Raw genomic sequence first — 27860 nt, 5'->3', positions numbered from 1 at the left:
TAGGTGCACATTTCAAGAGGTTTGAATCATGACTAAGCATTAGGAAAATATCCAGTCTCTAATTTTGAAAAAATAGGATGTTTCACTGTATCGAAAGTGCTTGCTTGTTCTAAAAAAGCAGCCTAAGACTGCAGAGGGCTTAAGAGTCAGTTGGAGATGTGATGTACAGATCATTTAGGGGTGCAGGGAGGGACCACGGAATCTCATTCCAGGGGCCACGGGCGGGGTTTGAAGAGGTGGCGTGGATGGGCTCTAATAAATATAAATAAAGGTACATAGGGTCACAGTGCCCGGTGTGGCTCGGGAATCTGCCTGTGAAACCCTAACAGACTGCGAGGAAGGGGGCCTGCCGGCCAGCGGGGCAAGTGCCCGGTTCAGAGTTCAGCCTGCTCCGGTCCATGAAGGCTGGACAGTCTGCCAGCCCACCCCGGCCTCGGGGCCTGTCCGCTGGAGACTGAGGCAGGTGTTTCATCCCAGAAGAATAAATTAAAAGCCTTCCCATCGGAGTGTTTCCGTGGCATACCCGTCCCAAAGCAGGCTGCAGGTCATTCACAAATCAGCTGGGAGGCAGACTGGAGAGACCTTGTTCTCAGCTCGGCCAGGCCTCGCATCTCGAGCCTCGGAGGAGCATCACGGGGGCCTTGTCCACTCTCCTCTGTCCTGCTGACTTGAGGAGGGCCCAGAAACTTCTGGAGGTCAGGCAAAGTCAGCCAGCAGCCACAGTTCAGAGGCCTGTGGGAGGGTAGGGGGCCTTTCTTCCGGCAACACCCGGCTCCATGAGCATCCTTCCAGGGCCACGTTCTGGGGCAGGCGAGGCGGTCAGCTCAAAGCAGGGCTATCGGCTTGTTCCCCGGGGCGCCCAGGTACTGAGAGGAGGAGGTGGTGGCTGACGTGGCCACACTGTCTGGGGTCGAGTAGGCAGCGTAGAGACCGGTCACCTGAAGGTCTGGGAAGGACTGGTCACTGCCACCAGAGACGGGAGTCAGGCCCGAGGCCCCCAGCTCACAGCCCAGCGGGGAGTCTCCGAAGGCCCCCAGCGTGTCCAGGCTGAAGCCTTCATCCTTGATCTCCTCCCAGAGGTTCCCTTCCAAAGACAAGAGCGTTTATGTCAAAAGGACAGGAGTTTGAATTCCATCCTAGAGACGCAGCAAAGACCGCATGTGGGGCTTAAACTCTCGGCATCACAGGACAGTAGGGTGGAACCAGCGTTCAGCCCTGGTCCTCCCCTCCCATCCCAGGCATACTCGGGAAAATCACCACCATCTTGGAGCCTTGGGCTCCTCTGGAGGAAGTGAGATGATCAGAGAACCCACCTCCTGGGACTGCAAGGCTTAAACTAGGGGGTGAGTGGGAAGCACTCGGCATGCGTTAAGTGGTCAAAGTCAGGGGACGAAAGCATGATTTCCTTTTAACTGCACAGTAATCTTGGGGAGAAGCAGGGCAGTTCAAACATACCCATTTCACAGCTATATCTGACCTAGTTAGTCATTTGCTAACTAACTCACCTGCTAACTAACTAACCTGCTAACCTGTCCCGTTCCCTCACTAGACATGCAACTCCTGGAAGGGCAGGGGATTTCTTGGCCCTTGGCGGGCTCATAGTAACCAGTGCCTGGCTGGTTTATGAGGCTTCGTTGAATCTGAACTTGCCTTGTTCATTCATTCGTTCATTCCCTGTGTACTGAGGGTGACCATGTGGGTCAGAGCATGACCTGGCATGAGGCTGGCACATGCAACTGTACGCAGTTTCTGATTGACAGCGTGGGGTCAGAGAAGGCTGGGTTGAAATGCCAGTTCTGCCACATATAGCCAGGCGGCCTCAGGCCGAATGAGGTCTGAATGAAGAAACGGGACTTTATTTCTCTTGGTCTAAGTTTTCTTAGTGGTGGAATGGGAGTGTGAAATAGCAGTGGCCTCCAAGACTGTCGCAGGCTGAGATGGGATGATGCCTCTGAAGTGCTTGGTACAAGGCCTGGTATACAGTAGGCACTAACTAAATGCCTGCTGTGATTCACTAGGATTAGGCGCTTGGGAGGTGTTTGTTGAAGGAATGAGCTGTGGGGTAAATGCCGACGGCTCTCCTTTCCCCCAGTCTTTCTGGCTGCCCCCTCCCCAGTCCCTCCCTTCCCTTCTGTTCCCCTCACCCTCTTCCTCCGACCTCACCCTGCAGAGCAAAGTCCATGATGCTGGGGTCCAGGGCATCCACCTCGGTGTTCATGTCGGCGCTGATGTTGATGAAATCCACAGGCGCCCTTCCCATGGTGGGGTGGGGGAGGGGGCTGGGGCTCAGGTCTGGCAGGGCGTGCAGAGGTGGGGTCTGGGCTGGGGCAGGAGAGTCCGGCACCAGATGTGCCTGGGGCTGTGCCTGGTGGTGCAGGGGGACCGACGGCAGGGACAGGGTCATCAGCGGCCGGGGTGGGAGCTGGGAGATGGCCAGGCAGCTGTGGGCCACGGCCGCCGTGGTGGCATGGGTCAGCACCGGGGCTTCAGGCTCCCCTGGCTTGCCAGGGCGTCGGCAGCTTTCCGGCCGGTCCGAGATCAGCTTGTCCAGCTCCTCTGCAGGCAAGTGGGAGAGGTCATTCATCAGAAGCCACCCTACAGCTCCTAGGTCCCCAGCCCAGGCCTGGATTCAAAAGTGTTATCAGCTGTGTGATTTTAGCAAGCCTCTTGGACTCTCAGGATGTCAGTCTTTCGAGATGGCCTCATGCACTCTACACAGGGTCATGGAAATGGGATGAAATCACAAACGACATAGGGACTTGGAACAATGAGACAGGTCTCAGATAACACTGGCTCCCCTCATGGGGACAGTGCTTTATAGAATAATCCTGTAACTCTAGGACTTCACTAAAACCTCATAACAGGCCTACAAGAGGGAAATAAGGCAGAGATTACAAATCCCACGAGACCGGGACAAAAGTTATAAACATACAGGGGGCCCTAGCCAGAGACATGAAGCATTGCTGTGGACTGAAAATTGGATCCTCCTCCCTCGATGCTCTTCAACAGATATAAGATGGAAGTTACTCAAAATTATTTTTAGTTGTTGGCTTGTGTCTCATTGACTGCAGCAGTTCTGAGACCAGACCACTAGGGTTGCACACATTTTAGAAATGAGGACACTTAGAATCTAGAAGGTGAAATGGCCTGCCCAAGATGTCACACGAAATAGGTGTCAGGACGAGCCCTGGATATCAAACCAGACCCCAGAGCTCACAGCCAAGGGCCTACTGGGTCCTGCTATGTCCTGATCAACTTATTGAATTGTTCATCTCTGAGCTAGACTCCCATCCCCCTTCACACCCAAACTTCAAGTGTGATGCTATCCACAGGGCCAACCCGAATATTCCAAAGGCTGGGTGGCATTAGCCTCCCAGGTCACTCTTTCTATTCACATGTCACTCGTATATCCCCAGCTTCACATCTCTTAATTTAAAAAAAAAAAAAAAAAAGGTGTGATTTTTTTTTTTTAATCTAAAGTAACTCATGAACAGGGTAGACAGTTTGGAAAATAGAGAAACATGTGAAGAATATAAAAATTATCAGTGGTCTCTCCACAGTAAAGATTTTTATATATTTCTTCTAGTCTGTGTATACATATGTATCTATATAGATATACATTAACTGACACACAAATGGGTGTGGCTATATATGCATTTTAGAGTGTGACTATGTATCGGAGAAGGCAATGGCACCCCACTCCAGCGCTCTTGCCTGGAAAATCCCATGGACAGAGGAGGCTGGTGGGCCGCAGTCCATGGGGTCGCTAAGAATCGGACACGACTTCACTTTCACTTTTCACTTTCATGCATTGGAGAAGGAAATGGCAACCCACTCCAGTGTTCTTGCCTGGAGAATCCCAGGGACGGGGGAGCCTCATGGGCTGCCGTCTCTGGGGTCGCACAGAGTCGGACACGACTGAAGCGACTTAGCAGCAGTAGCAGCACATTATGTATATTGATTCATAACCTGCTTATTCATTTATCATATTGGGAACATTTCTTTTTGAGACAGAAATATTTTTGGAATACTAATACTTGCATGGTATAATACTATATCCTATTTAATCTCCTACTGGAGGATGGCTAGATTGCTTTCAGTTTTTTACCATCAGAAATCACTTCATGATGGATAACTTTGTTCATAAACTTTTTACTAAAATCTTTGATTTCTCCAGCACAAACTGCCAGAAGTAGAATAAAGGAACCAAACTGGGGACCAAATTGGCAAAGTTTCTTGATATTACTTTGCCCTGGGAAAGTTTCACACTTTACATTCCCACCGATTGTACATGACAGTGCTGATTTCTCCACATCGTAGCCCACACTGGGTGTTACTGTTTCATTCCTTTTGAGAGTCTGTTCCAGTATGGTAAGAAAGGTAAGGAAGCCTTGCTCTCCCATGGTGGTTTTGCGTGGCACGTCCGTGGGAGACACTGGGGTTGTTAGTGAGCGTCTATACTCACTGCAGGATGGGCAGGGTGCAAGCTCGGGTGTGAGTGCGCGCGCGCGTAGGTGTGTTGGGGGGCACCGGGGCCTCACCGGGGTTGGCCATGCTCCGGCGGATGGCAGCCAGGTCCTTCCTTTTCCACTTCTGCATCTCCTCCTCCATCTTGTCGATGCGGGCCAGGTTCAGGGCCCACAGGCATCCCTTGCGCGAGGAGCCGCTCATCTTGTTCTCCACCTTCTCAAAGCACTTGTTCAGGGACAGGTTGTGCCTCACAGAGTTCTTCCAGCCGTCAGGAGCTGTCTGAGGGGAGAAACGGGCCCATGGGAGACCTCTCTTCAGGGACCCCTCTCTAATCCTAGGGGCAATCTCAGACTCGGGCCTAGGGGAGTAGGAGGGACAGCGTCCAGTGCTTAACCTTGAGCTGGGAAGACGAGAGGGAGCAGTGAGAACTGTGGCAAACAGGAGGGTCCATGCTCTGATTAAAGGGGCACCTGTACTTCAGCTCTGGGCAATGGTTAAGACACAAGGACAAGGCCCAAGGCTTCCAGATCTGCTCTTTTTCTCCTACTCAGGAGACAAGCAAGTGAAATGATGCTAATATGTGGATAATTTGTCAAGTGGATTAAATGCCTATCATTTTTAGTGCTCATACTTTACTGTAAGGTAACCAGACATTGCAATGCACCTCACACCCTCTTCATTTTACCCACAGTTTCTCTGTGTTTGCATCATTATGTTTTACCGAGTCTGTGCTGAATAGCTAGATTGATCCTCTAGCCTTTGCCCCCTGAGATGCCTGGTGAACTCCTATTCATCCGTCAAGGGCCCGGCTCAAATGCCCCCTTCTCTTTCTGGATTTCTTGGCCCATGTCTGTGTGAGTGCACATTGCAGGTGTCTTTGGACATGACTAGGGGACTAAAAGTGTGGCTTAGTTTGGCCCAGGTTCTAGCAGTGCCAGGGAGAGCCCAGAGCCACTCTAGCCACCCCCCTCTGAGGCCCCTCACCTTGAAGTAGGGGAAGTGCTCCTTCATGAAGCTATAGATCTCGCTCACGGGCAGGCTTCCTGTCTTGCTATTCTTCAGGGCCATAGCGATCAGACAGCTGGAGGCAAAACGTGGGGCAGGCCAGATGTGAAGCCATCTCAAGCTGACAGCCCAAGGTCCCCTCTGCCAGGAAGTTGGCCCTGCGTAACCCCGCTGGTACCAGCCCCTAGACGCTCACAATGTTAGCTCTAAATACCTTTTCACGGCTCTATGTCTTTGCCACCCTCTGCCCTTGACCTTGAGCTCAGCTATTGGTAACGATTTTAGAAACCTTGTCTTTTCCTCCTTTTACCCCTTTCTCATCATTAATGGGCCTTTAGACATTAACTGAGCTGTTTAACTGCCTTCCCCAAATCTTGTGAAGTACCTAATACTATTATTTGATGCCTTTCTGCATCAGAGGGAACTGAAGCTCAGAGAGGCCAAGCCTCTTCCCCCAGGTCACACAGCCAGCTTGTGAATGACAGAGTGGAGCACTGGGCTCAGGGTCTGGGGTGGATTCTCAGCCCTGGAAACTGACTGACCACGTGATGATCCATCCTGAGAAGGGGTCCCACTTCCCAAAACCTTCCCCTGGGAAGCCTAGCCACCACACCCAGCTCTCTGAGGTGCCCTCGAGACAGCCCTCACCCTTCTCTTCCCTGAGTCCCCCACTGTCCCAGCCCCCCAGAACCTCACCTGTAGGAATAGATGGGCTTGGGATAGTGTTTGGGGTGCAGTTCCTGGGATGAATGCACAGCCATGCGGGGCTGGGGGTAGGGAGGCCGTGCCCCAAATGGGGAGCCATACAGGCCCACAGGAGCACACTTCCCATCGGGGGTGGGGGGTGAAGAAGGGTGGCAGGGAGAGAGATGGTGAGAGAGAGCATCAGTCACTCATGATCACCCCGCCACTCCCCCATCTTGAAGACGCAGGGTTTATAGCCCTGGCAGACCAGACCATCTTGTCTCCACCCAGCACACGGTTTTGGGTGGAAATCAAATGAACAACCCCATGACATGGTGAAGAATGTTCTTCCCATGTTCCAGGTGGGGAAACTGAGGCTCAGAGCAGTCCCTAGCCAGCCCAAGTCAGGAGTGTCTGCTTCTGAGTCCAGGCCCCTCCACCAGCCTCCAGTACCTGCTGGACACCTGGGGGTAGCGGGAACTGAGGTTGCGAGGTGGCAGAGTACAGCTGTGGTGGGTTCTGCAGGCTGGACGAGGGCTGGCCCCCCACAGCGAACTGGTTCATTTGCTGGGGCCGGGAGAGAAGGAGACGGAGGGTCGAGGGCGACCCCAGCCCTGTAGGACACCTCCCTCGCTCCCCAACCCACGTGGTGGCACTTACACTGGCTCCGTGATTGGTCAGGGGACTCGGACCCAGCACACCTTGGGAGGCCATGCCAGGTGGGCCTTGGAGCAGGTGTCCTGGGGTGGCTGCCATGTGCAAGTCAGCTGCCCTGGCCAAGGCACCTGGAAAAGGGAAGCGCAGAGACGCCTGGGCTGGGGGAACGGTGGCTGTGGACAGGGACAGCCCCACCCCTGGGCGCCTCCAGAGAATGAAGCCGTCCCCTACCCTTGGGGCTCAGCACATAACAGGTGCTTGGCAAACCATGTCTCTGGATGATAGTGGTAAAGAGTGGGTTCCCACCTTCTCTTCTGCCAAGGATCAGCCCAGGAATAGCAGATGTACCCCCTTTTCCTGTGCTGGGCCTGTGACAGGCACTGCTAATCTATCACAGAGTCTCACTGCCCCAGCCTGACTTGAGGTTAGACACTGCCGACCAAGCAAAGCTGATGTTCAATGATCCTGCCCTGGGGCCTTCAGCTCTCCTTTGAGCTCTGGCTGCCACCTAGGCTCATCCTTTGTGCTTTGGTCTGTCTACTTTGTCCTGCCATCCCTGACCAGACCATTAGTTCCCTGAGAGCTGGGACCACATTTTATATAACTCAGTGCTGCCAGCGCCTCGCATAGTGACAGGCATGCAGGAGATGTGCCATGATGCAGTGAAGAAAGGGGCTTCCTTCCTTCACAGTTCCCATCCACTGAATGCCTACTGTGTGCAAGGTGCTTTCTGCATTGAGTCCTCTAACACCCCATGAAGGCAGTTCTATTATCTTTTCATTGTAGGTCAGGAAAGAAGTTCAGAGGGAAAGCCATCTGCCCAAGGTCACATAGCTGTCCCCTCAGGGTTCTAGATCAGGGATCGAGAAACTATTGGCCACCAGACCAAATTGGCCCACAACTTGTTTTTGTAAATAAAGTGTTATTGGCACACAGCTACAGCCATTCATTTACATATTATGTATGGCTGGTCTTGCACAGCAGTGACAAAGTTGAAATGTTCCAACAGAAACCATCTGGCTCACAGGGTCTAAAATATTTACTGGCCCGTTACAGAAAAACTGCGCTGACTCCTGCTACTGACCTTTCGGCCAAGAACACTTTGTCCACGAAAGAAATACTCCTAAGTGATAAGTTTTTAACTATGGGTCCTTTTAATGTACTGCAGTGATTGTTTTTGTTGATTTTTTTTCTTCTTATGACACACTTTCTGTGTCCCTAAACATTTAATCCACTTGCTATGACTGCAAACAGGCTGCCGTTTGTTGAGTACCAACTGTGTGCTGGGCCTTGTCCTCAGTACTTTTTAAACAAATATTTATTTATTTATTTATTTGGCTATGCTGGGCCTCAGTTGCAGCACACAGGATCTTCTTCACTGTGGCACACAGGATCTTTAGTTGCAGCTTGCATATGGGATCTTGTTCCCTGACCAGGGATCGAACCCAGGCCCCCTGCATTGGGAGCTCAGAGTCTTATAGCCACTGGACCACCAGGGAATAACCTGTGATACTTTCTTTAAAGAAGTCAAAGTACTTAAAAAATTTTTTTGTGGTTCCATGGAGAAGTAAACTCAGCATCACCTTGAATAACATTAATATTAAATCACATTCTTCTAAGGTTTTTTTCTGGCTTAAGACTGATAATAACTTCTGGGACTTTCCTAATAATCCAGTGGTTAAGACTTTGCCTTCCAATGCATGGGGTGTGAGTTTGATCCCTGGTCAGGCAGCTAAGATCCCATGTGGTAAGATCCCACAATATTACTTCCACTTTATGTTTTGCTTTTTGGCTGCCAAACACCAAAAAGTCAAAGCATAAAATGGAAGCAATATTGGAACGAATTCAATAAAGACTGAAAAATGGTTCACATGAAAAAAAAAAAAGTTGAACTATAGTTAATTTACAATGTTGGGTTAGTTTCAGGTTAGTTTCAGGTATACAGCAAAGTGATTTAGTTTATATATATATATATATATATATGGACTTCCCTGGTGGCTCAGACAGTTAAGATCTGTCTACAGTGTGGGAGACCCGGGTTTGATCCCTGGGTCGAGAAGATCGCCTGGAGAAGGAAATGGCAATCCACTCCAGTACTATTGCTTGGAAAATCCCATGGACAGAGGAGCATGTATATATACATATATAAATATATATATACACATATATATATATATATATAAATTTATATATATAAAATCTTAAAATCTTTTCCAGATTCTTTTCCCTTACAGTTGTTTAGTTGCTCAGTCATGTCCGACTCTTTGCGACCCCATGGACTGCAGCACGCCAGGCTTCCCTCTCCTTCACTACCTCCCAGAGTTTGTTCAAGCTCATGTCCACTGAGTCGGTGATGTCACCCAACCATCTCATCCTCTGTCATCCCCTTCTCCTCCCGCCTTCAATCTTTCCCAGCATCAGGGTCTTTTCTAATGAATCAGTTCTTCAAATCAGGTGGCCAAAGTATTGGAGCTTCAGCTTCAGCATCAGTCCTTCCAATGAATATTCAGGACTGATTTCCTTTAGGATGGACTGGTTGGATCTCCTTGCAGTCCAAGGGACTCTCAAAAGTCTTCTCTAGCACCACACTTCAAAAGCATCAATTCTTTGGTGATCAGCTTTCTTTATGGTCCAACTCTCACATCTGTACATGACTACTGGAAAAACCATAGCTTTGACTATACAGACTTTTGTTGGCAAAGTGATGTCTCTACTTTTTAATATACTGTCTAGGTTCGTCATAGCTTTTCTTCCAAGGACCAAGTGTCTTTTAATTTCATGGCTACAGTTACCATCTGCAGTGATTTTGGAGCCCAAGAAAATAAAATCTCTCACTGTTTTCATTGTTTCTCCATCTATTTGCCATGAAGCGATGGGACCAGATGCCATGATCTCAGTTTTCTGAATGTTGAGTTTTAAGTCAGCTTTTTCACCCTCCTCTTTCACCTTCATCAAGAGGCTCTTTACTTCCTCTTTGCTTTCTGCCATAAGGGTGGTGTCATCTGCACATCTGAGGTTATTGATATTTCTCCTGGCAATCTTGATTCCAGCGTGTGCTTCATCCAGCCCAGCATTTCACATGATGCACTCTTCATATAAGTTAAATAAGTAGGATTACAATATACAGCCCTGATGTATGTACTCCTTTCCCAATTTTGAATGAGTCCATTGTTCCATGTCCAGTTCTAACGGTTGCTTCTTGACCTGAATACAGGTTTCTCAGGAGACAGGTAAGGTGGTCTGATATTCCCAACTCTTTAAGAATTTTCCAGTTTGTTGTGATCCACACAGTCAAAGGCTTTACTGTAGTCAATGAAGCAGCAAATATTTTTCTGGAATTCCCTTGCTTTTTTTATGATGCAACAGATGCTGGTAATTTGATCTTTGGTTCCTTTGCCTTTTCTAAATCCAGCTTGTACATCTGGAAGTTCTTGGTTTGTGTACTGTTGAGGCCCAGCTTGAAGGATTTTGAGCATTACCTTGCAGGCATGTAAAATGCGTACCATCACGCGGTAGTTTGAACATTCTTGGGCATCGCCCTGCTTTAGGGCTGAGTATAGTTCCCTGGGTTACACACTAGATCCTTGCTGTTTATCTGTTTTACATGTAGTAGTGTGTATCTGTTAGTCCCAAACTCCAAATTTCTCTCTCCCCCACCGCCTCCAACCCAAAGTACTTCTAAAGGAGTAAAGGAACCGAACTTCTGTAAAGGGTCAGACAGCAAATATTTTAGGCTTTTGCCAGCCACGTGATCCGTCTTGTCTGTGGTTTATAACCTTTGAAAAATGTAAAAGTTTTCTTAACACAAAGGCCATACAAAAACAAGCCATGGGCTGCATTAGCTCCCAGAGGTGGCCATCTGCTGAGTGCTCTCGATGTCCCGGTGGGGGAGGGGAGGGGCTGTCTTTATTCTTTGCTGAAACCTGAGCTCACACAGGGCCTGGCACACCATGATGAGCAAAAGAGCAAAGCACATCCCTCTGGGGAAGGTAGAATTAGTCCCATTTTATAGAGGCAGAAACTGAGGCCTGGAGAAAGAGAGACTGACCTGGCCACGGCCACCCCCTGGTTCACGGAAGCACTGGGCATTGCCTTTCCCCATCTCCCAGTCCCACCCCACCCTCCCGCCACCCCGCCTCACCCCACCCCTGTGCCTACCTGGGTGCACGTGTGGTACACTGGGGCCACCCAGGTTCACACGGCCACTCGCCATCTGCTGCAGCCTCGGCACATCCACGGCCGTGAGCCACGACAGTGACTGCAGGTCCCCGGGAAGGTCATCATCGCAGGTGGTGGCCAGGAGCCTGCAGGGAGGGGCAGGAACTCGGGCAGGGGCGGGGAGCTCAGGCCAGCTCCTGGGGGCTCCTCCACCTCTGGAATCACCCCAAAAGCTTCTCACCTCCCCCAGGCCACCTCATCCTCCAATCTGCCCATCCCTAGGGACCCCTCTTTAGCAGCCAGATTGCACATCCTCAAACCTTTCCTTCATTTATTTGCTAGACACATCTTACTCAATCCCTATCCCCAAATGATAAACACTAGTGTTTGTTGAGCACTTATTATGTGCCAGGCACCATATCAAGTCCTTCCCAGGTAGCAACACAGAGGACACCCCCAGTCACCTGATGAGGCAGGTGTTATTATTCCCATTTCACAGATGGGCAAACTGAGGCTCATTGCCCCAAGTCACTCACCCAAGGCCAACCTGGAACAGGAAGTGCTAGGGCTGGAACCCCAGCCTGAATTCCTCACCATGACCCCAGGCAGCCCCTGGAGCTTCCAGTTAGGATACATGCCCCCCACAACTCACCCAACACCAGAGCAAAAACATTTCTTTCTATGCAAAGAAAGAGTGCCCATCAAGGATACCAGGCCCAGTACCCCCAATTTTGGGATAACCATGGCTCCCCAGTGTCCTTCAAGTGCTCACCCCACACCTCCAGGGCCCTGGGCCTCACAGCACCATCCTGTCTGTGTTATAATGTACTGTGTTTGCAAACTGGCCAGGAGCCCATGCCAGCCCCACCACGCCTGCCACCCCTCAGGCCAGGCACTTTCTGGTCTGTTGACACGAGGTCCACCGTCCCAATTTTAAGCTCCAAGTTTCAAAAGTAGGTGTCCTGGGACCTCAGAGAGAGAGTTGGGGGGTGTGGAGCCTGGGGTTTCCTCATGCACAGGACCGTGGGCCCAGCTGGGGCATCAGCCTCCGCCCCCTCCGCCGTCTGCATGGCCCCTCAAGCGGCTCTCTCTCCATCCCTCTCGCTCCCTTGTGTTTTAGGGCCACAGTTAGCGTTGCCATGGCACCGTTGCTCGGTTGTCACAGGGCCTGGGCCCTCAGCCCACCAAGCTAGCATCAGGTGACCGCCCGGCCGCCCTGGCGATTGGCTGCCTCGTAGGAAAACACAGCCTGGAAACGATTTGAAAACTCGGCCAGCCCGTGTCGGTGGCAGCAGTTGGCCCGGCTGGTGTCCCCTGGAGGTCCATTGTGTGACAAACGACTGTTGCCCCCATGGCACGTGGCTCCCATTGTCCTGGGGTCTCCCTGCAATTGTTTTTACAGCCCCCCCCTACCCCCCCGGCTGCCGCCCATTCGACCTGCTCATAACTCATCTGGATGAGTGACAGCCACGGGCCAGGCCTGGGTGATGCCATCTGTCCCCTCGGGCCCATGGAGACCACGGGATGAGGCTGAGGGCTTGATGTGACGCCCACCCAAGTTCCCTCCTCGCCCCGGGGCTGGCCGACCTTCCGGTATCTGGTGGCGGGAGCCCCACCCCTGCTCAGTAACCGGCTATGGCTCCCCAGTGCCCTTGGGCTCTGCCTGGCATCGTCCTTGCCTCCTCCTGCTCCAAGGAGGATTGGAGGTGAAGCCCTGGTGCAGGTTTCTCAAGGTGGGGGCCCCACCAGAGACCCCTGAATGGTGGCATGGGGTTTGTAAAGACACCAGGGTCCTGGGCATCACCATGGGGCAGGATGTCTGGAGGCAGTTGAATCTGTTAGGTGATATGTTATTTGAGAGCTTGGACTCTGGGTTCTAATCCTGGTCTTACACACTTACCTTGGGCCACTGACTTAATGAACCTCTCTGAGCCCCAGTTTTTTTGATCTACAAAGTTGGGCTAGATAATAGTTCCTATCGGACTTCCCTGGCGGCTCAGTGGTAAAGAATCCACCTGCCAGCAGAGGAGATGAGGGTTTGCTCCCTGGGTTGGGAAGATCCTCTGGAGAAGGAAATGGCCACCCACTCCAGTATTCTTGCCTGAAGAATCCCATGGACAGAGGAGCCTGGGGGGCTACAGTCCAAGGGGTCACAAAGAGCCAGAGACGACTTAGCAACAGCAATATTTCCTATCACACAGGATGGTCAGGATTAAATGTACTGTTGCATGAAAAGACTTGGAACCATGTCTGACTTTGCTGTCTTTAATATTAATATTAATGATAATATTAGCCAGGTCCTCTGGACTTCCCTCGTAGTGTAATAGGTAAAGAATCTACCTGCAAGGCAGGAGACCCAGGTTCGATTCCTGGGTCGGGAGGATCCCCTTGGAGAAGGAAATACTGGATTATTCTCCAGTAATACTCCAGTTACACTCCAGTATTCTTGCCTGGAGAATCCCATGGACAGAGGAGCCTGTTGGGCTACAGTCCATGGGGTCGCAAGAGTCAGACACGATTTAGGGACTAAACCACCACAGGAGTCTGAAAGTCCATCAAAGCTTTGGGCTCTGGGGTCACATAGACCTGCCCCTGCTGCTGCTACCACTAGCGGCTTCCATTTACTGAGTGCTGCTTGTGTCCTTTGACAGGCCCATTTTACAGATGGAGAAGCTAAGGCCCCGAGCTCGCAGATGCTCTGAGTTTCTTTCCCCCAGAGTGAGAATCACAGCTGTACAGGTGGTAGAGGCTGAGTTAATGGTGCTCATCTGATCAATCTTTCTTGCTGCTTGAGAGCCCCGTCAGGCTTCCCTGGCCCCCAGAGCAGCACACACACCCCCACCCTCCCCACCCCAGCCCTGCAGCGGCCTGGCGTCCATCCTGCCCCTGGCACCACCCTGCTCCTACACGGGAGCACAGTCCCACCTCTGGGACAGGAAAGCCCTTTCAGCTCTCTCTCCCCAACCCAACTATGCCCACCCCTGGAGGCTCACTTCAAATCCTGTGTTCTGGCTTCTTCATGCCAAATTCCTGCCCCTCACTTTACCCACATGGAGACTGAGACAGAGAGAAAGGAGGCAGTTTGCTCCCAATGTCATCGTCCAGGAAAGGACTAGGGCAGGGACTCCGGGCTCACTGTGCGGGCCCTTCCAGCCAGGGAGCACCTTCTCCTCCAGGAAGTCTTTGCAACCTAGACCCCAAGCTCAGAGACCTCGTCTGCACCCTGGGTGGGTGTGTCCTGCCCGGCCATCTCTTTGCCCAGATCCTGCCTCTCGGCTCACGGAGGGCTGGCCCCCAGTCCCCCCCATCACCCCAGGTCTCAGCACACAGTGGAGCTACTTCAATGCCTGCTTGGCCAAACAGGTTGACCCCAGGCCACCGATCCAGAGAACCTGGATGACAGGACAGTGACTGTCCCGTCCAGCAGTTTAGCTGTCCTCTGCCTCCTTGAGCCCTTGCAACGGCCTCGGGACAGGGGGCAGGCAGCCCCACTTTACAGATGGGAAAACTGAGACCAGACCGATGAAAGCAAAATCATGGCCAAGACTCAACCCCGGGTCTGTCTGCTGCACTGTGGTCTGTACCTGTGGCACCACAGGCAGAGAAGCCCTGTCCTCTGGGGGAGATGCCCTGACCCTGAGTCGGGGGCTCTCAGCGGGGGCCGTGTGGACCAGCGTCACCCAGGAGCTGGTTCCACTGCAGAATCTAAGGCTCAGCCCAGTCCCTGGAGTCTCACACTGGGGCTGTGGGGCCCTGGAAGCTGTGTAACAGTGCCTCCCTGAGCTCTAGGGGGTCGGGGGTGGGGGACAGCCCTGAGAGGGTGTGGCAGGGGCTTCACACAGCTCAGGCTTTGATTGGACAGATCTGGGTTCGAGTCCTTATGATTCCCTGTCTGTGTGACCTTGAACAAGTCACTTGAGGTCCCTGAGTCTTCATTTTCTCATCTGGAAAATGGGAGAGGAACAGACCGCTTTCTCCCTGGGCTGTTGAGGGCATCAAGTGAGACAGTGTGTGTTCAACTTCCAGTGTAGGTCTGACCCCCGCCCTCGCTCCTCGGGCGCTTACTGCTCATTCTGGCGGTGGACAGCCAGACCCTGCTTCCCTTGCTATCTCCAGCATCCCAGAGGTTGTCTGGTCTTCCCTCCCAGCCAGGCCAGAATGCCAGCCTCCCTGTGCCTGGCATGTGGCCCTGCCACTCTCCTGTGATGGCTGGAGCTGCCTGGAGCTGTGCTGGAGCCTGCCGGCCCTGAAGCCTGGCTCACGTCCTGCTGGCCCTGGCTCACTTGGCTCCAGGCATCTCTTCACCGTGGGTCACAGGAACCCGGAGGTGATGGTCTGGGGCCTAAATGGGAGTGTCCCATCCCCACTGCCTGGCCCGGGGCCCTGAGCATCTCTGTTTCCTTCTCTCCACCCTCCTCTGCCCCCTACAGAGGCACACAGCCCCTCTCCATGGTGCTGTGTGAAGACCCCCAAAACCTCCCCCTCACCTGTGCCTTGAGTTTCCTCATTCGAGGTGTCCCCAAGGGCCTACTTCCTGCTCTGTCCTAGAGAATGTCATGTTAAATGGCCTCAACCACAGGATCCATGGCAGTTGTGACAAGAGAAAGACTTTATGGTTCAGGAACCACTATGGCTTCTGAGCCACAGGCCCTCGGAAAGGCACTGAATTCCCCAGCCTCAGTTTCCCCACCTGTAAAATGGGCACAAATGATAAACAGAGCTGCAGTGTCTCATACTGCGCCCAGGACTGGCATGTCAGTGTGGAGGTGAAGTGGCTTGTGAACCATCCTGCCATCTGCGAGGGTTTGGGGTTATCGCCACAAGTGAGTGTGTGTGTGAGCCTGTGCCAGTCTCTTGAATGGGTTTCTCATCTGCTGGAAAATGATGGACATTTGCAAAGCAAAGGAAGAGGCAAGCCCAGCCCGATCGCCCTGGGGTCCCTCTGTGTCTTCGGGTGAGGAGGAGAGCACTCCCCCAACCCCGGGTCACCATGTCACTGATGCCTGCCCACCTGGGGTCACCTCCAGTGAAGGCCGCGAGGAGCATGAAACTGCAAAGATGCAGCTCCTTCCATCTGCTCCCCCCAATCCCCCACCCCCATCCTGTCTCACCCCGTCCCTCTGCTCCAGCTCTCTCCCTCTCCTCGCCAGCGTCTCTGTCTTCTCGGTGTGGCTCTCTGTCCCTGGGTCTGAGGGGCCCTGTGATGAAGTCCTGGCCCCGCTGTTCCTGTCTGCTGACATCAGGCGCGCTTCCGCACCTCCTGAGCCTCGGTTCCCTCCCCTGCGGAGTGGGGTGAAACTGACAGAGGCCAAGAGCCCAGGAGAGGCTCTTGCGAAACCTCTACCAGCTTCCTGCAGTCCCTTCTTTCTCTGACCCAGCATCCAGGTCGCTGCCCCCCTGCCCCCATCTACAGACTCGTCTCCCTCCCCCACACTCACCCACCCATCATTCTTGTGTCCCCACCGCAGGGCTGCCATTGAGCCAGGCTTTCAGGGGATGTGGCTTCCCTGATAGCTCAGTTGGTAAAGAATCCGCCTCCAATGCAGGAGACCCCTGGTTCGGGAAGATCTGCTGGAGAAGGAACAGGCCACCCACTCCAGTATTCTTGGGCTTCCCTTGTGGCTCAACTGGTAAAGAATCTGCCTGCCATGTGGGAGACCTGGGTTCAATCGCAGGGTTGGGAAGATCCCCCAGAGAAGGGAAAAGCCTGGAGAATTCCAGCTGGACACGACTGAGTGACTTTCACTGTTACTTTTGGGGGATGACAGCAGTTAACCCACCCACCTGTGCTCAGGTAATTCCCACATGTCCAGTTCCCCCATCTATAAAGCATTACTGGCTTTATATATATATATAAAGCCAGTAATATATATAAAATATATATTAAAAATATATAAAATATATAAAAATATATTAAATATATATATAAATAAATATATATAAAATATATATAATATATATATATATAAAATATATATAAAAACACATATAGTTCCCTCAGGGTCCCACTGGCCCTAGGACTCTAAGGTGGAGTAGCACCCCAAGGCTAGAAGCAAGTGTGAACCCCAAGACAGGCCGGCCTGAACAACTTCCTGACTGTATGACCGTCACCTGCCCTGGGACTCAGTTCCCCTATGTGTAAAATGGGAATAATAATAATAGCACCGACCCTAAGCGGGCTGTCGAGAACACATTGAGAGTTCATCTAAGCATCAGATCAGATGAAGCATCTGGTTTTCTGCAGAAAAAGAGGTTAAACTATTAGCTCGGGGGCTCCAAAGGGGACCCCTGGCAATGCATCCTTCTCAGACCCAGTGGGGGAAATTTGTCACCAGCAGGGGATCCTCATTAGTGAATGGAAAGCTTTGGGGTCAAAAAGAAGACGACCTAGGTAGCACTGCAGAGTCCCCTTTTGAATGAAAGGGTTCCCCCACAGCTCTCCACCCACTCAGAGGGGAATCTTCCTTCTCAAAGCTCAGCCCCACTCATCTTATTAAAATACATACACACCCCAGGGAGCACCATCACTCCCTTTCAGAGACAGGAAAGATGAGGCCAAGCCCAGTGAGCTGGCCTCAGCCACCTCCTGGCAATGGCCCCAGGTACCTGCCCCCGCACCTCCCGCCTGTCCCTCCGGGGGCCTCAGTCTCCCCATCTGGAATGTTGGAGTTGAGCCTCTCGCATCTCCGTGGGGCACACTGGGACACACAGCCTGCAGGGCCTGGAGGACTATAGAGGTGGGCAGCCCAGCTCTGCCGGCGAGTGGGATGCTGAAGGGTGCCGACCCATTCTGAGGGGGTCACGGCCTGGAGCATCTGAGAGGGGGCGGACCCTGGTTAGGAGCCAGGTGGTACCCTGGGAAAATCAGTGTCAAAACAGCCTATTTTCAGTGCAATAGCGCGTGCGTGCATGTTCAGTGCTCCGTTGTGTCTGACTCTGAGACCCCATGGACTGCGACCGCCAGGCTCCTCTGTCCATGGGGTTTTCCTGGCAAGAATACCAGAGTGGGTTGCCATTTCCTGCTCCAGGAGATCTTCCCGACCCAGGGATGGAACCCATGTCTCCTGCGTTGCAAGTGGATTCTTCACCGCTGAGCCCCTGAGGAAGCCCCCGTGCAATAGCAGGGCTGCCGTTCTTCAAGTGCGTTCTCTGCGCCTATCACTTTACATGTGTTCCACGTGTGCCATCATGCCTTTTGCTCTGAAGCCTCTGGGGTTATCAGAAGGGGGTGGGCCCTCTGCAAGGCTGTCTTCTGCGCTCACCGCACCTAGAAAACCTGGGCCCAGCGCTCCTGAGCTTCTCTTTTTGTAGCTCTTCTGTGTAGATGGTTGTGAGTGGAGGCTCTGGGGTCCACCAGGCTTGGTTTTAAACCCCACCCAGTCCTTAATAGCTGTGAGATTTGTCTGCAGTCATCTGCTTCTCTGAGCCTCAGTTTGCTCATCTGCAAAATGGGGGTGCTAACACCTGTACCCATCTCATAGGGGTTTGTAAGGACTAAATGTAGTTCAGGTGGGACACCCCAGAGCACACATCAATATGCGTGACGTGCTAGCAGTTCAGATCAGCGTACACGTCCTCAGCAGGGTATGGACTCAGCATGAAGCAGGCTCCCTGGGGAGGAACACGGCAGAGGATCTGACTCAGGAAGCATCTGATTCACTCCACAAATGCCTCCTGAACAACTACTTGCCAGGCCCTGTTCTGGCAGGCAGACAGAATTCCCTCTGTCCAAGCAAAGAACTTTCTAATCGACCTAGGGATGCAAAGGAGGAGAGGCCTACCCCCTGGCATGCCCGCCTTCCTGCCAGTCCACTCAGGTCTGTAACTCCCTCGTCTCCTGCCAGCCCGTGGAATGGCTGCTTACAATACCCATTCCGCAGATGGGATGATTGAGGCCCAGAGAGAGGCGGAGTTACCCCTCAACCGCACAGCATGTCAGCAAAAGAGCTGGGATTTACACCACCCACCCTGGAGCCTCTTCACTTGGATACCCTGCCAGCATGGCTGAGCTATATCGAGTTGTAGGCAGGAAGGGCAAACCCTATTCATGTTATTTTTAGAAGGATCGGGCTGGAAGGTGCCTCCGTGCTGCTGGGGCCGCTGGTCAGGGGCCGTGTGGTAGCCCTGGGCAAAGAGAGAGAGCCTTGGACTCCCTGGCCACTGTTCTGCACTGGCCAGGGGGCCATGCTGGAAACACTAATGAACAACATCCTTCATCAATTAGCTATGACCCTTGATCCTTTGGAGGGATGGAAGATGAGCCCGGAAAGCAGGGCCTGGGGTGGATCAGCCCCAGGAGACCTGGACCCCAGTCCTGGCCCCGCTCCTAATGGAAGGGGGGTCCTTGTGCAGGCGACTCACTGCCTTTGGTCCTCAGGTTTCTCATGCACAGAACAGAGGTGATGGAAGGGCCCAGCTTGCTTCCGGGCTCAGGGTAGGCTGATCACTGCAGGGCCCAGCGCAGTGTTTGGCTCCAGGGCTAGGCACACGTTTGCGGAAGGGGTGGATGGCATACCCAGCATTCAGAGGAGCCTTTTACAAGGGACATCAGAACCTTTCACTGTCCTTAAAATCCATTAGTGTAGTAAGACTCAAGCTCCTTGCCGTGATCTGACCCTTGGCCATCTCCTCCCCTCTCCTCTTTGCTCTAGCAAACCTGCTCATCTTTCAGGTTCCCCAAACATTCCATGTTCTGTTTGCACATGCTGTTCCCTCTCCTGGGAATGCTGTTCCATGCACTCATTCACAGCCAGCGCTTTCTTGTGCTTCTGACCACAGCCTAACTGGTCCCTCCTTTGAGAGCTCCTGCCTCATCACCCCCATCCCTGGTGGTCCTTGCAGTGTCGTGTCTGAGGAATATTTAGCATTTTGCCATGAGTTATTCACTTATACATGTTTCCAGTCTTCCCACTCTAGGAGGGCAAGAACAGAGAGGCCCTCTTTTGTGGTCAGCACCCAGCAAAGGACCTGGCACCCTGTGGCATTTATTCCATACCTGCTGGAGTAGCAAAAGGAAGAGGGATCTATCCCAAGTTCAACCCAGTTCAGCTCCAACACATCTATCATTCCCCAATTTCTATCCATTTCCTGCTCAGCTTAGATACCACCTCCCCTGAGGAAGCACTCCCAGCCCAGCCCAGTATCTCCTAGTCCTTCCATCCCCTGGAATGACTACTGCTGCTAGCATCTACCCTGGCATAGATTCCTGAGCTCACTGATTTATTTTAACCCTATTATCTACACCTGCCTTCTCAGTCCAGTCTAGTTCAGTTCAGTCTCTCAGTCATGTCTGACTCTTTGTGACCGCATGGACTGCAGCACGCCAGGCCTCCCTGTCCATCACCAGCTCCGGGAGTTTACCCAAACTCATGTCCATTGCGTCTGTGATGCCATCCAACCAGCTCTCTCTCAGTCCAGAGCCCACATTTAACCCTTTACTTCCTATCTTGGGGATTCTTAGAGTTCATACAGCAATTGTGCAGTGGAAGGAACAGATGTTTGAGGTTTGAATCATGTCTCAGTCCCTTTGTACCTGTGTGACCTTAGGCAAGTCACTTCAGGCCTCTGTGCCTCAGTTTTCCCACCTGTGAAATGGAATAAGAATTCCCACCACAGAGGATAACTATGAAGATAAGATCAGATAACTTCTAAGAAAGGGCACAAGGCAGCTACTCAAACCACATTTCACTGTTTTCTCCTCTGGCCTTTCATTGTTACTAGGAGGGGTTTGCCCAGAAAATATTGTCTCTGTGGGGAGTGGGGCAGAGGCACATCTGTCTGTCCGTCCGTCCGTCTGCCCACTATGATTATAACCAGGAGGTTTTACCTGCCTTCTGGAGATGTGGTTAGTAAGAGATTGTTACATCATTACTAACTGGTCTTGTCTCCAACCCAACCTTTACACAAAAGGGGTTAGCATTTCATGGAGCTGTTTATTTAGCGAACACATCTTTTGTAAGATCTTCTGTAACCGTTTACAGGAAGAAGAAAATCAAATGCCATTGTAGCAAGCTCAGAAAGTCCCCACCGGGCCAAGAGAGAGCGTAACATGCAATGATTTGATTAGGAATTTGGAAAAGAGACTCTTTCCTTTCTAGAACTTGGCTTGGGTCTTGGTGCGCGTGCAAGGGCTGGATGCGTGTTTCTGGGAGTGGAAACACAAGACCCGGAAGGAAGACGGCACCCCAGGAAGGTTACCTCTCATCCCTTGCCCTCGGGTAGGCTGAGGAGCCATCCTGGCCACCCCAAACACCCAGGAGGGGTGGAAGGTTGTGAAGATACTTGGATGGTCACTGCCCAGGCCAGATGGAGCCCCCCCCACCCAAGGAGGTTACAGCCAATGAGTGCAGCCATTCTGGAATGAGGGTGAACCATCCCCCACACTCCATGCAGTGGGAGGCTTAAGAGGAAAGGCAGGTAGTGTCTGCTTGCCCTGGTCCACAGGACAGGATTTTGTCATCACTTGCGCATGCAACTTCCCTGAGTTTCTCTGGATGTGCTATTTCTCATGTGATGCTTATCCATTCATCTCTCCCCCTAAGGCATATTTATAAAATATCTCCCGTGTGCCTGGCAACTGATTCGCCAATGAGAAAACCACTGTTCAGAGAGGGCAAGACTTTTGCCCAAAGTCACCTCCTTTCTTAGGGGAGGGTCTGGGGAGTCAACACCCCATATAAGGCTCTGTGATGATAACCGCTGGGCCGCATGGTCCCGGGAGAACCTGAAGTTCCAAGAGTCAGCACCCTGCCTCCTCTGGCTTCTCTGGGCCTGTTTTCCAACCTGTAAAAGGAAGTTGTTGGACCTGATCTCTAGAATAAGGAGTTAGCACACAGGAAGTGCTTAATACCTCTCAGGGTCTCCTGCTACCCTGAAGAGAGTGGATTTCCAAGAGTGTTGAGCCCAGGGGGAGACCAGCTAACCCACGCTGAGCAGGAGCTGTTAGCCGTTGCTCAGGCGGTCCGAACTGCCTGCATCCCTTGGCCCCAGGCGGGCTGGGATGCTGTTGCCAATTTGCTGTCTAGGCCCAGCCTGACTCCGGACAGCTCCCTGGGGGACAAGGCAGCTGCGACGCCCCCCGTGCACAGCCATTGAGAGTTAACGGCCAAACTCCGCCCCTGGGGATGGAAGGGCAGGCAGCTGGGTGGAGGGCTGCAAGGGGGCTGGAACTAGGCTCAGAGCCACTCCCTGGAGAGGCGGGAGGGGGAATGGGAAGCCCATAAACTTCTCCTGGGCTATTATCCCAGGAGAAAAATGGGAGTGGTCGGAGAAATGGGAGTGGGCTTCGGGGAGTCGCTGTATAATCACAAAAGCTCCCCTCCACAAGAAAGCACTCTCCCTGGGTGTGGCTACAGGCTCCTCCCAAGGACCTGCGAATTGGCTCAGATGAAGACACTGAGGCACAGAGAGGGGCAGTGACTTGTCCAGGGTCACACAGCCGTGAGGTGGTGGAGCAACTTGCTCTGTTCCAGCCCCCCGTGCTCTTCACCAGTGGGGCATGGGAGTGGTGGCCGTGGTACCCTCTGGGTGAGGGTTTGAGTCCCCACTGTCCCTGTAACTAGCTGCATCATCTTGTTAAGTCGTTTAATCTGAGCCTTGGTTTTCTCATCTGCCAAATGGGCGCAACAGTGCTCGTTTCATAGGGTGGTTGTGGCACAGGCAGGCAGGCAGGTACTAAAGTGTTAAGAAACTGTCAGCTATTATTATTGTTGTTGTTGTTGTTATTTTGTTATTCTGCCTTCTGTTTATGCTGTTTAACGTAAGAAAACATCCCTGAATCCCTATGAAAAGGAAAGGCTGAACCCTCCAAGATTTCCCCAAGATCATATAGCAGGCAAGTGACAGAGACGAAATTTCTTTCAATCTAACGACTCTATGCAGTGGGTACCGTTTCTGTCCCCACTTGATGGAGGGGAAAACTGAGGCTCAGAGAGGTCCACACAACCAGAGAAGCTGTGATTCTGACCCCAGAGCCAAGCTCCTGACTCTAGTGTCGCCCCCAGTCCACCTGCCAGGGTTTAAAACCTTTCAGCACAGGAAGCCCAGAGGTCTTTGGTTGTGGGATCTTGGGGAAAGCATTCCACTTTTCTGAGCCTTGGTTTCCCCACCTGTATGATGGGGGCTCATCAGAGCAGCTCCTCAAGCTGGGCATACAGTAGGTGCCCACAAACTTCTATGTACCTGGCACATATCTAGGCTTCCAGCCCCACCCACAGCAGCCTCTCAGCAAACCCTTGTTTGAATGCATGGCCTCATTCAGGTCTCTGAAGGCAGTCTCCAGATCCACAGCCTTCTGGAAGCAGTCAGCCTCTAATGGGGGTCTGCGGTCTTCCCCAGAGGCACCGCTGGTGAGTTGCAGCAGCCCCAGGAGGCCAGACAGCCCCTGGGTAAACAGGGCTGATCCGAGGTGACAGCCTGCTCTTCTCGGGCCAGCCTCTGTCCTGTCCCCACTCCCTCATCTGGGCCGTGCCCCCTCCACCCAGGGACACATGGTGCTTGTCTTGGGGGCAGGGCACTGGGAACCAGGGCAGGCAGGCCTTCAGTGGCTCACGGGGGAGAGGCTGAAGATTCATTTTTTTCTCCTCCTCCCTCCCTTCACTGATGACCTTGAACAAGCTCTTTCTCCTTTCCTGGGGGGCATTTCCTGGAGGCCTGTTAAGCTCACTGGAGGAGAAGCCATAACTGCTATTGTCATCTCAACATCCACCCTGATGCCCAGTCTCTCACCCAGGGGGGGACTAGAGACTGCAGGCTTTCCATGGCTCCACTGCCCCCAGGCCACGAGTCACACACCCTCAGAGAGACACCACCTTTGAGACCAAGATCTTCTAGTTCGCCTGCAAAATCACAGAACTGAATGTAACCGTAGTTCCTGGGCAGTTTCAGAAACCATAGCCAGTGCATAAACACTTGAAACAATTCAAAAAGATGGCATTTGTTATTGTCGTAGCCCTCACCTGTATTCCTGTGGAGAGGGGTGGTGATTTTGCCCTGAGTTTCGAATAATTCCTGACATCATGGATGAGATGTCACTTTCTATCATCTCCTTGGGAAAAAGACAAGCAGAAAACAAAACTGCGATCAGCAACGATGTGGACAGGATGGAAAACTCATAGTTTTCCCACAATTCAAAAGGATAGAGCTCAACCAACAGAACACTTGAAAAAAAAAAATACTAGAGGATTCCTGGGAGTACCAAGTCAGTTTTCCAGAGCAATTCTACAGGGTTTTAGAAGCAAATGAAGAGAATGGAATGAAATTCCAGGCTCTTTCAAATTAATGGGGGAAGGCAAAGGAAGTCTCTAGAAGCCAAATGTCAAGTCATGGGAAAACATGGACTTGCAAAATAGGAATCAGAAAATCCTGATTCCCTTCCAAGCCTAGTATTGTCAACCACGGCTCAGTTATGACCACTTTGGAAAAAATAAAAAAGGACAGCCTGATGAGTCATGGACGTTTCTCTGGGGGAGCCAAATTCCCACTTGCAAAGGGAATAATCTCCGCAGGGCTCCCACCCTGGAAACGGCTTCAGAAATGTCACATGCCCTTGCTGGAAAACCAATCCAAACCCCCACCACTACCACCACCACTCCATCCTCAGCCCCCACCCCGGATACATACAAACATTATGTTTAAAAGAAATCTCCCTTAAGTTTTCCAAACTCTGAGCCTGAAACGAACACAGAAACCCACTAAACCCTCAGATCCGCCCCCAAAGTCATCAAGGATTCTTGGAAAGGAGGAAAGAGGAGCAGAGAGAGGCAGCCCCCAGCAGCCCCTGCCCCGAGTCTCCCCCCTCCCAGGAAATGCAATGCCGGGCACTGCCCGGGAAGAGGGAAGCAACGCCGACGGTGCAAGGCGGTACCTGGAGCCGATCTTGGCTGGGCCGCTGCCACAGGCGCTCCTGGGGCGGGCCGGGGTTTCCGAAGGGGGGGGCTCCCTCGCGCTCGCCCCTCGCGTTCCGCAATTTGGCCGCCGTCGCAGCTCGAACCGTTTTTAAATTTCCCTCTCTGGAGCTGTCCAGCTCAGAGCATGCGCAGTAGCTGCGTAGGGGGGCTGTTCCCCAAGGGGTCAGTTACAGGGCAGGGTCAAGGGGACTGCAGCGGACGTTCCCAGCAGCAGCGAGCCTTGCACGCCCCGGGGGCTCCGGGTGGGGTGTGGCGCAGTGGGTAGGGACTCCCCTGTTCAAGCTTTGCCAGCAGTGGCCCCCCAAACTGCACTCCCGCGAGCATGCGTTGAGGAGCAGTGAGTGGGAGGGTGGTTTAGGCCCAAAGAATTAAGTTGCAAAAGGATGCTGGGTGCGTTAAAAACTTGCAGTCCGTCACTGCCCATGGGGAAAGCAGATGGGTGGGTGTGCAGATCTGTTGCAGCCCACTCTCTCTCCCGCAAAGGGTGTTTGCAGGGGGGCGGGGAGGGCGGTGCGGACAGGCCAGGAGGCCGAGTCGGGGCTCCAGGTAAACACGGATTCAGGCCACCTGTCTCTTTAAGAAAGTTGCGCCCGCGCGGATTGGCGCGGCGCGCTGCCGGAGGGGCCCGCGGAGCCGGGAGCGCTCGCGCCGGGCGCCTGCACCTGCCGGGACCGCTAGGGCGGGGTACCCGGGGTCCGCCAGCCCCCGTCCCGCGTGGAAAGTGAGTCGGCCCGGAGCGAGCGCCGCGGATCCCTAGGCCCGGCCGGCGGCGGGTGCGGTGGAGGCTGCGGCGCTCGCGGTCCCGCGCGGCCGGCGGAGCCCAGCGGAGCGCAGCCGAGCCGTTGGCGGCCGCGGCCCGCCGGTGCGCCCGCGCTCCCGCCTTCCCCGCCGCCCGGCCCGCGCCGCCGGCTGCCCCGCCCCGCGCCCGCCGCGGGAAAGGTGGCGCGGGCCGCGGGCGGCGGGGTCGGACGCGGACAAAGGTCTCCCCAGTCCCCTAAGTGGAGCTTGAGTTAGTTTGATCCTCCGAGGAAGTTTGCGTTTTCGGCCCCCCTCCGTCTTGGGCCTCTGTTGGAACAATTTGCAATGGGTAAGAACCCGCCTGCCAGTGCAGGAGACGCGGGTTCGATCCCTGGGTCCGGAAGATCCCTTGGAGGAGGGCATGGCAACCCACTCCAGTGTTCTTGCCTGGAAAATCCCCATGGACAGAGGAGCCTGGAGGGCTACAGTCCAAGGGTGACCAAGGAGTCAGACAGGACTCGGCGACTTAACAATGATAATAGTCACAGTCATCCTTTTTCTGCTTGTTTCTGCCGCCTGGTTTATCCTTCACACCAGCGCCTTAGGGAGCAGGATGGTCCTCTTGGGGAAACTGATGCTCTGGGCGGTAATGAGTGGACGAGGGCCCACGGGCGGAGTGGGGATTGGAACCTCGGCCTCCGCGACGCCACAGCACCTGCCCCCGAGTCTGCGTCTCTGGCGGAGTCAGGCCGGGCATCCCATGCTTCTTGGGTTTCTGGAGGCTGTATTCCACGTGGTTTATCCCGAAGCGGGCAGGGGAACCACGTCTCCGCACCTGTGGCTGGGAAGTCTTTCCGACCCTCTGTTTACTTTCAAGAAGGAGCCGGAGCTCCCTAGGCTGGGGTGTACCTGGGTTTCATCTCTCACTCAGGTGGGCTGTGATCTTGGCCGAGCTCCATGTCCCGAGTGTTTTCTTGTAGCACCTGGGCGCCCTTGCTTCATTCTTCTCTGCCCGGAGTAAATAGATCAGCTTGCATTCTCTGGGGTGGGGAGAATGTAATTTACAGATGCTAGTTAAGGTCATGGTCATGAAACTTCTCAGTTTTCATCCCTTTGACCTGCGCGTATTGAAAATATGTATTTTGACCAGTTCTAAAGATGGTTTACATTGCTTTGAATGTCTGGGAATGACCTACAATTAGTTCAGAGGTTAAGTTGTAAGCATTCAAAGCATTTGGTTTTGTGTTAATCCTTAAGGGAGTTGTCAGTAAATAGTGGGGGGAGGGGGGCGGTTTGAGGGAGGAGAGGTAACTTGACAACCTTCTTTTGAAGTAACAATCCTTTTCATCCAGGTATACTTTTATACCTTTAGGATGGTTTGGAAAGGAAGTCTCTCTTCTGGAAACTGGCAAATTCAGTAAAGCTTTTAAAATAAAAGGCAGACAATCTTGAATTTTTGTAGACTCATGCACTATGGGACAAAAAGAGCAAAGACTTCTCACTAAAAGAAAATAGTTGTTTAAGACAGAGATTCAGGATGTCTGAATCCTGGGCAGTTCCTCGGAACCCCCTTTTCCTCAGGAACTTGACCTCTCTGCAGGGGTTTTGGTTGGCAACTACTGTTTCCCTAAAGAGTGGAGCTTTTGAGTTCTTTGCTCCAGGATTGGTTGGTGAAAACAATGCCACTCAAATGCCTACTGTTAGAGTTATTCAGAAAACCCAGGTAACTTGGCAGAAATCCTTCTTTTGTTAGGTTAATATATCTTCTCCCTTTTATAAATGTATGGTAATTCTCAAACCTGCTGAATTAGGAGTCACCTGGGGGTGAAATTAGAACCATAAAAGGGAAGAACAGGGGAATCCTCATTTTGTAACAAGAGTTCCTGGTAATTCTATGAATATGCGTGCACACCTGTAGCAGGTGATCTCACTGAGCTACATAATGATGGCCGAGTCTACCCTTTTTTTCTTTTTGAAAGAATATGAAATTCACCTGCTTCCATGACTACATGGCCCCTTATCATTTGCTTCTGGTTACCGAGAACCTCAGATCGATTCTGATTTTGCAAGCGGACCTGCTTCCTTGCTAGCAAGATTTCCCAGAGCCTCAACAGTTCTTCAGTCCTCTGATTACAAAGGGAAGGCAGAAGAGAGCAAAAACAATAGGTATGCGTGTGGCTTCTCTCTTGCTCTCTGGTTTGATGTAGCAGAGACTGTTTCAACTTGTGCCAGTGTTTCTGA

The 27860-nt window shown here is 52.6% G+C and overlaps 1 protein-coding gene across 1 annotated transcript; it reads right to left on the bottom strand.

The window, feature by feature from the left end:
• Positions 1-824: 824 nt before the first annotated feature.
• Positions 825-24016, bottom strand: FOXN4 (forkhead box N4). Its single transcript, XM_068990342.1, has 9 exons — positions 23931-24016; positions 10975-11120; positions 6820-6944; positions 6613-6726; positions 6172-6299; positions 5455-5551; positions 4542-4749; positions 2164-2556; positions 825-1084 (listed from the first exon to the last, which is right to left on the bottom strand). Exons 1-9 carry the CDS (start codon positions 24014-24016, stop codon positions 825-827), a joined length of 1557 nt encoding a protein of 518 aa, XP_068846443.1.
• Between the last annotated feature and the right edge of the window lie 3844 nt (positions 24017-27860).

Source organism: Capricornis sumatraensis, chromosome 17 (assembly GCF_032405125.1).
Source record: "Capricornis sumatraensis isolate serow.1 chromosome 17, serow.2, whole genome shotgun sequence".
Classification (NCBI taxonomy): Eukaryota; Metazoa; Chordata; class Mammalia; order Artiodactyla; family Bovidae; genus Capricornis; species Capricornis sumatraensis.
Note: the sequence above shows the minus strand (reverse complement) of the source record. Positions and strands in the feature narration are given on the sequence as shown.

Bases quoted from the DNA above. Each gene is read 5' to 3' on its own strand.
- FOXN4 (XM_068990342.1), bottom strand. From the start codon at position 24,016: ATGATAGAAAGTGACATCTCATCCATGATGTCAGGAATTATTCGAAAC. The intron at 11,121-23,930 runs GTGAGGGCTACG...CCCTCCCTGCAG, and splicing joins CCCTCTCCACAGGAATACAG to GCTCCTGGCCACCACCTGCG. The intron at 1,085-2,163 runs GTGAGGTCGGAG...TGTCTTTGGAAG, and splicing joins CATGGACTTTGCTCTGCAGG to GGAACCTCTGGGAGGAGATC.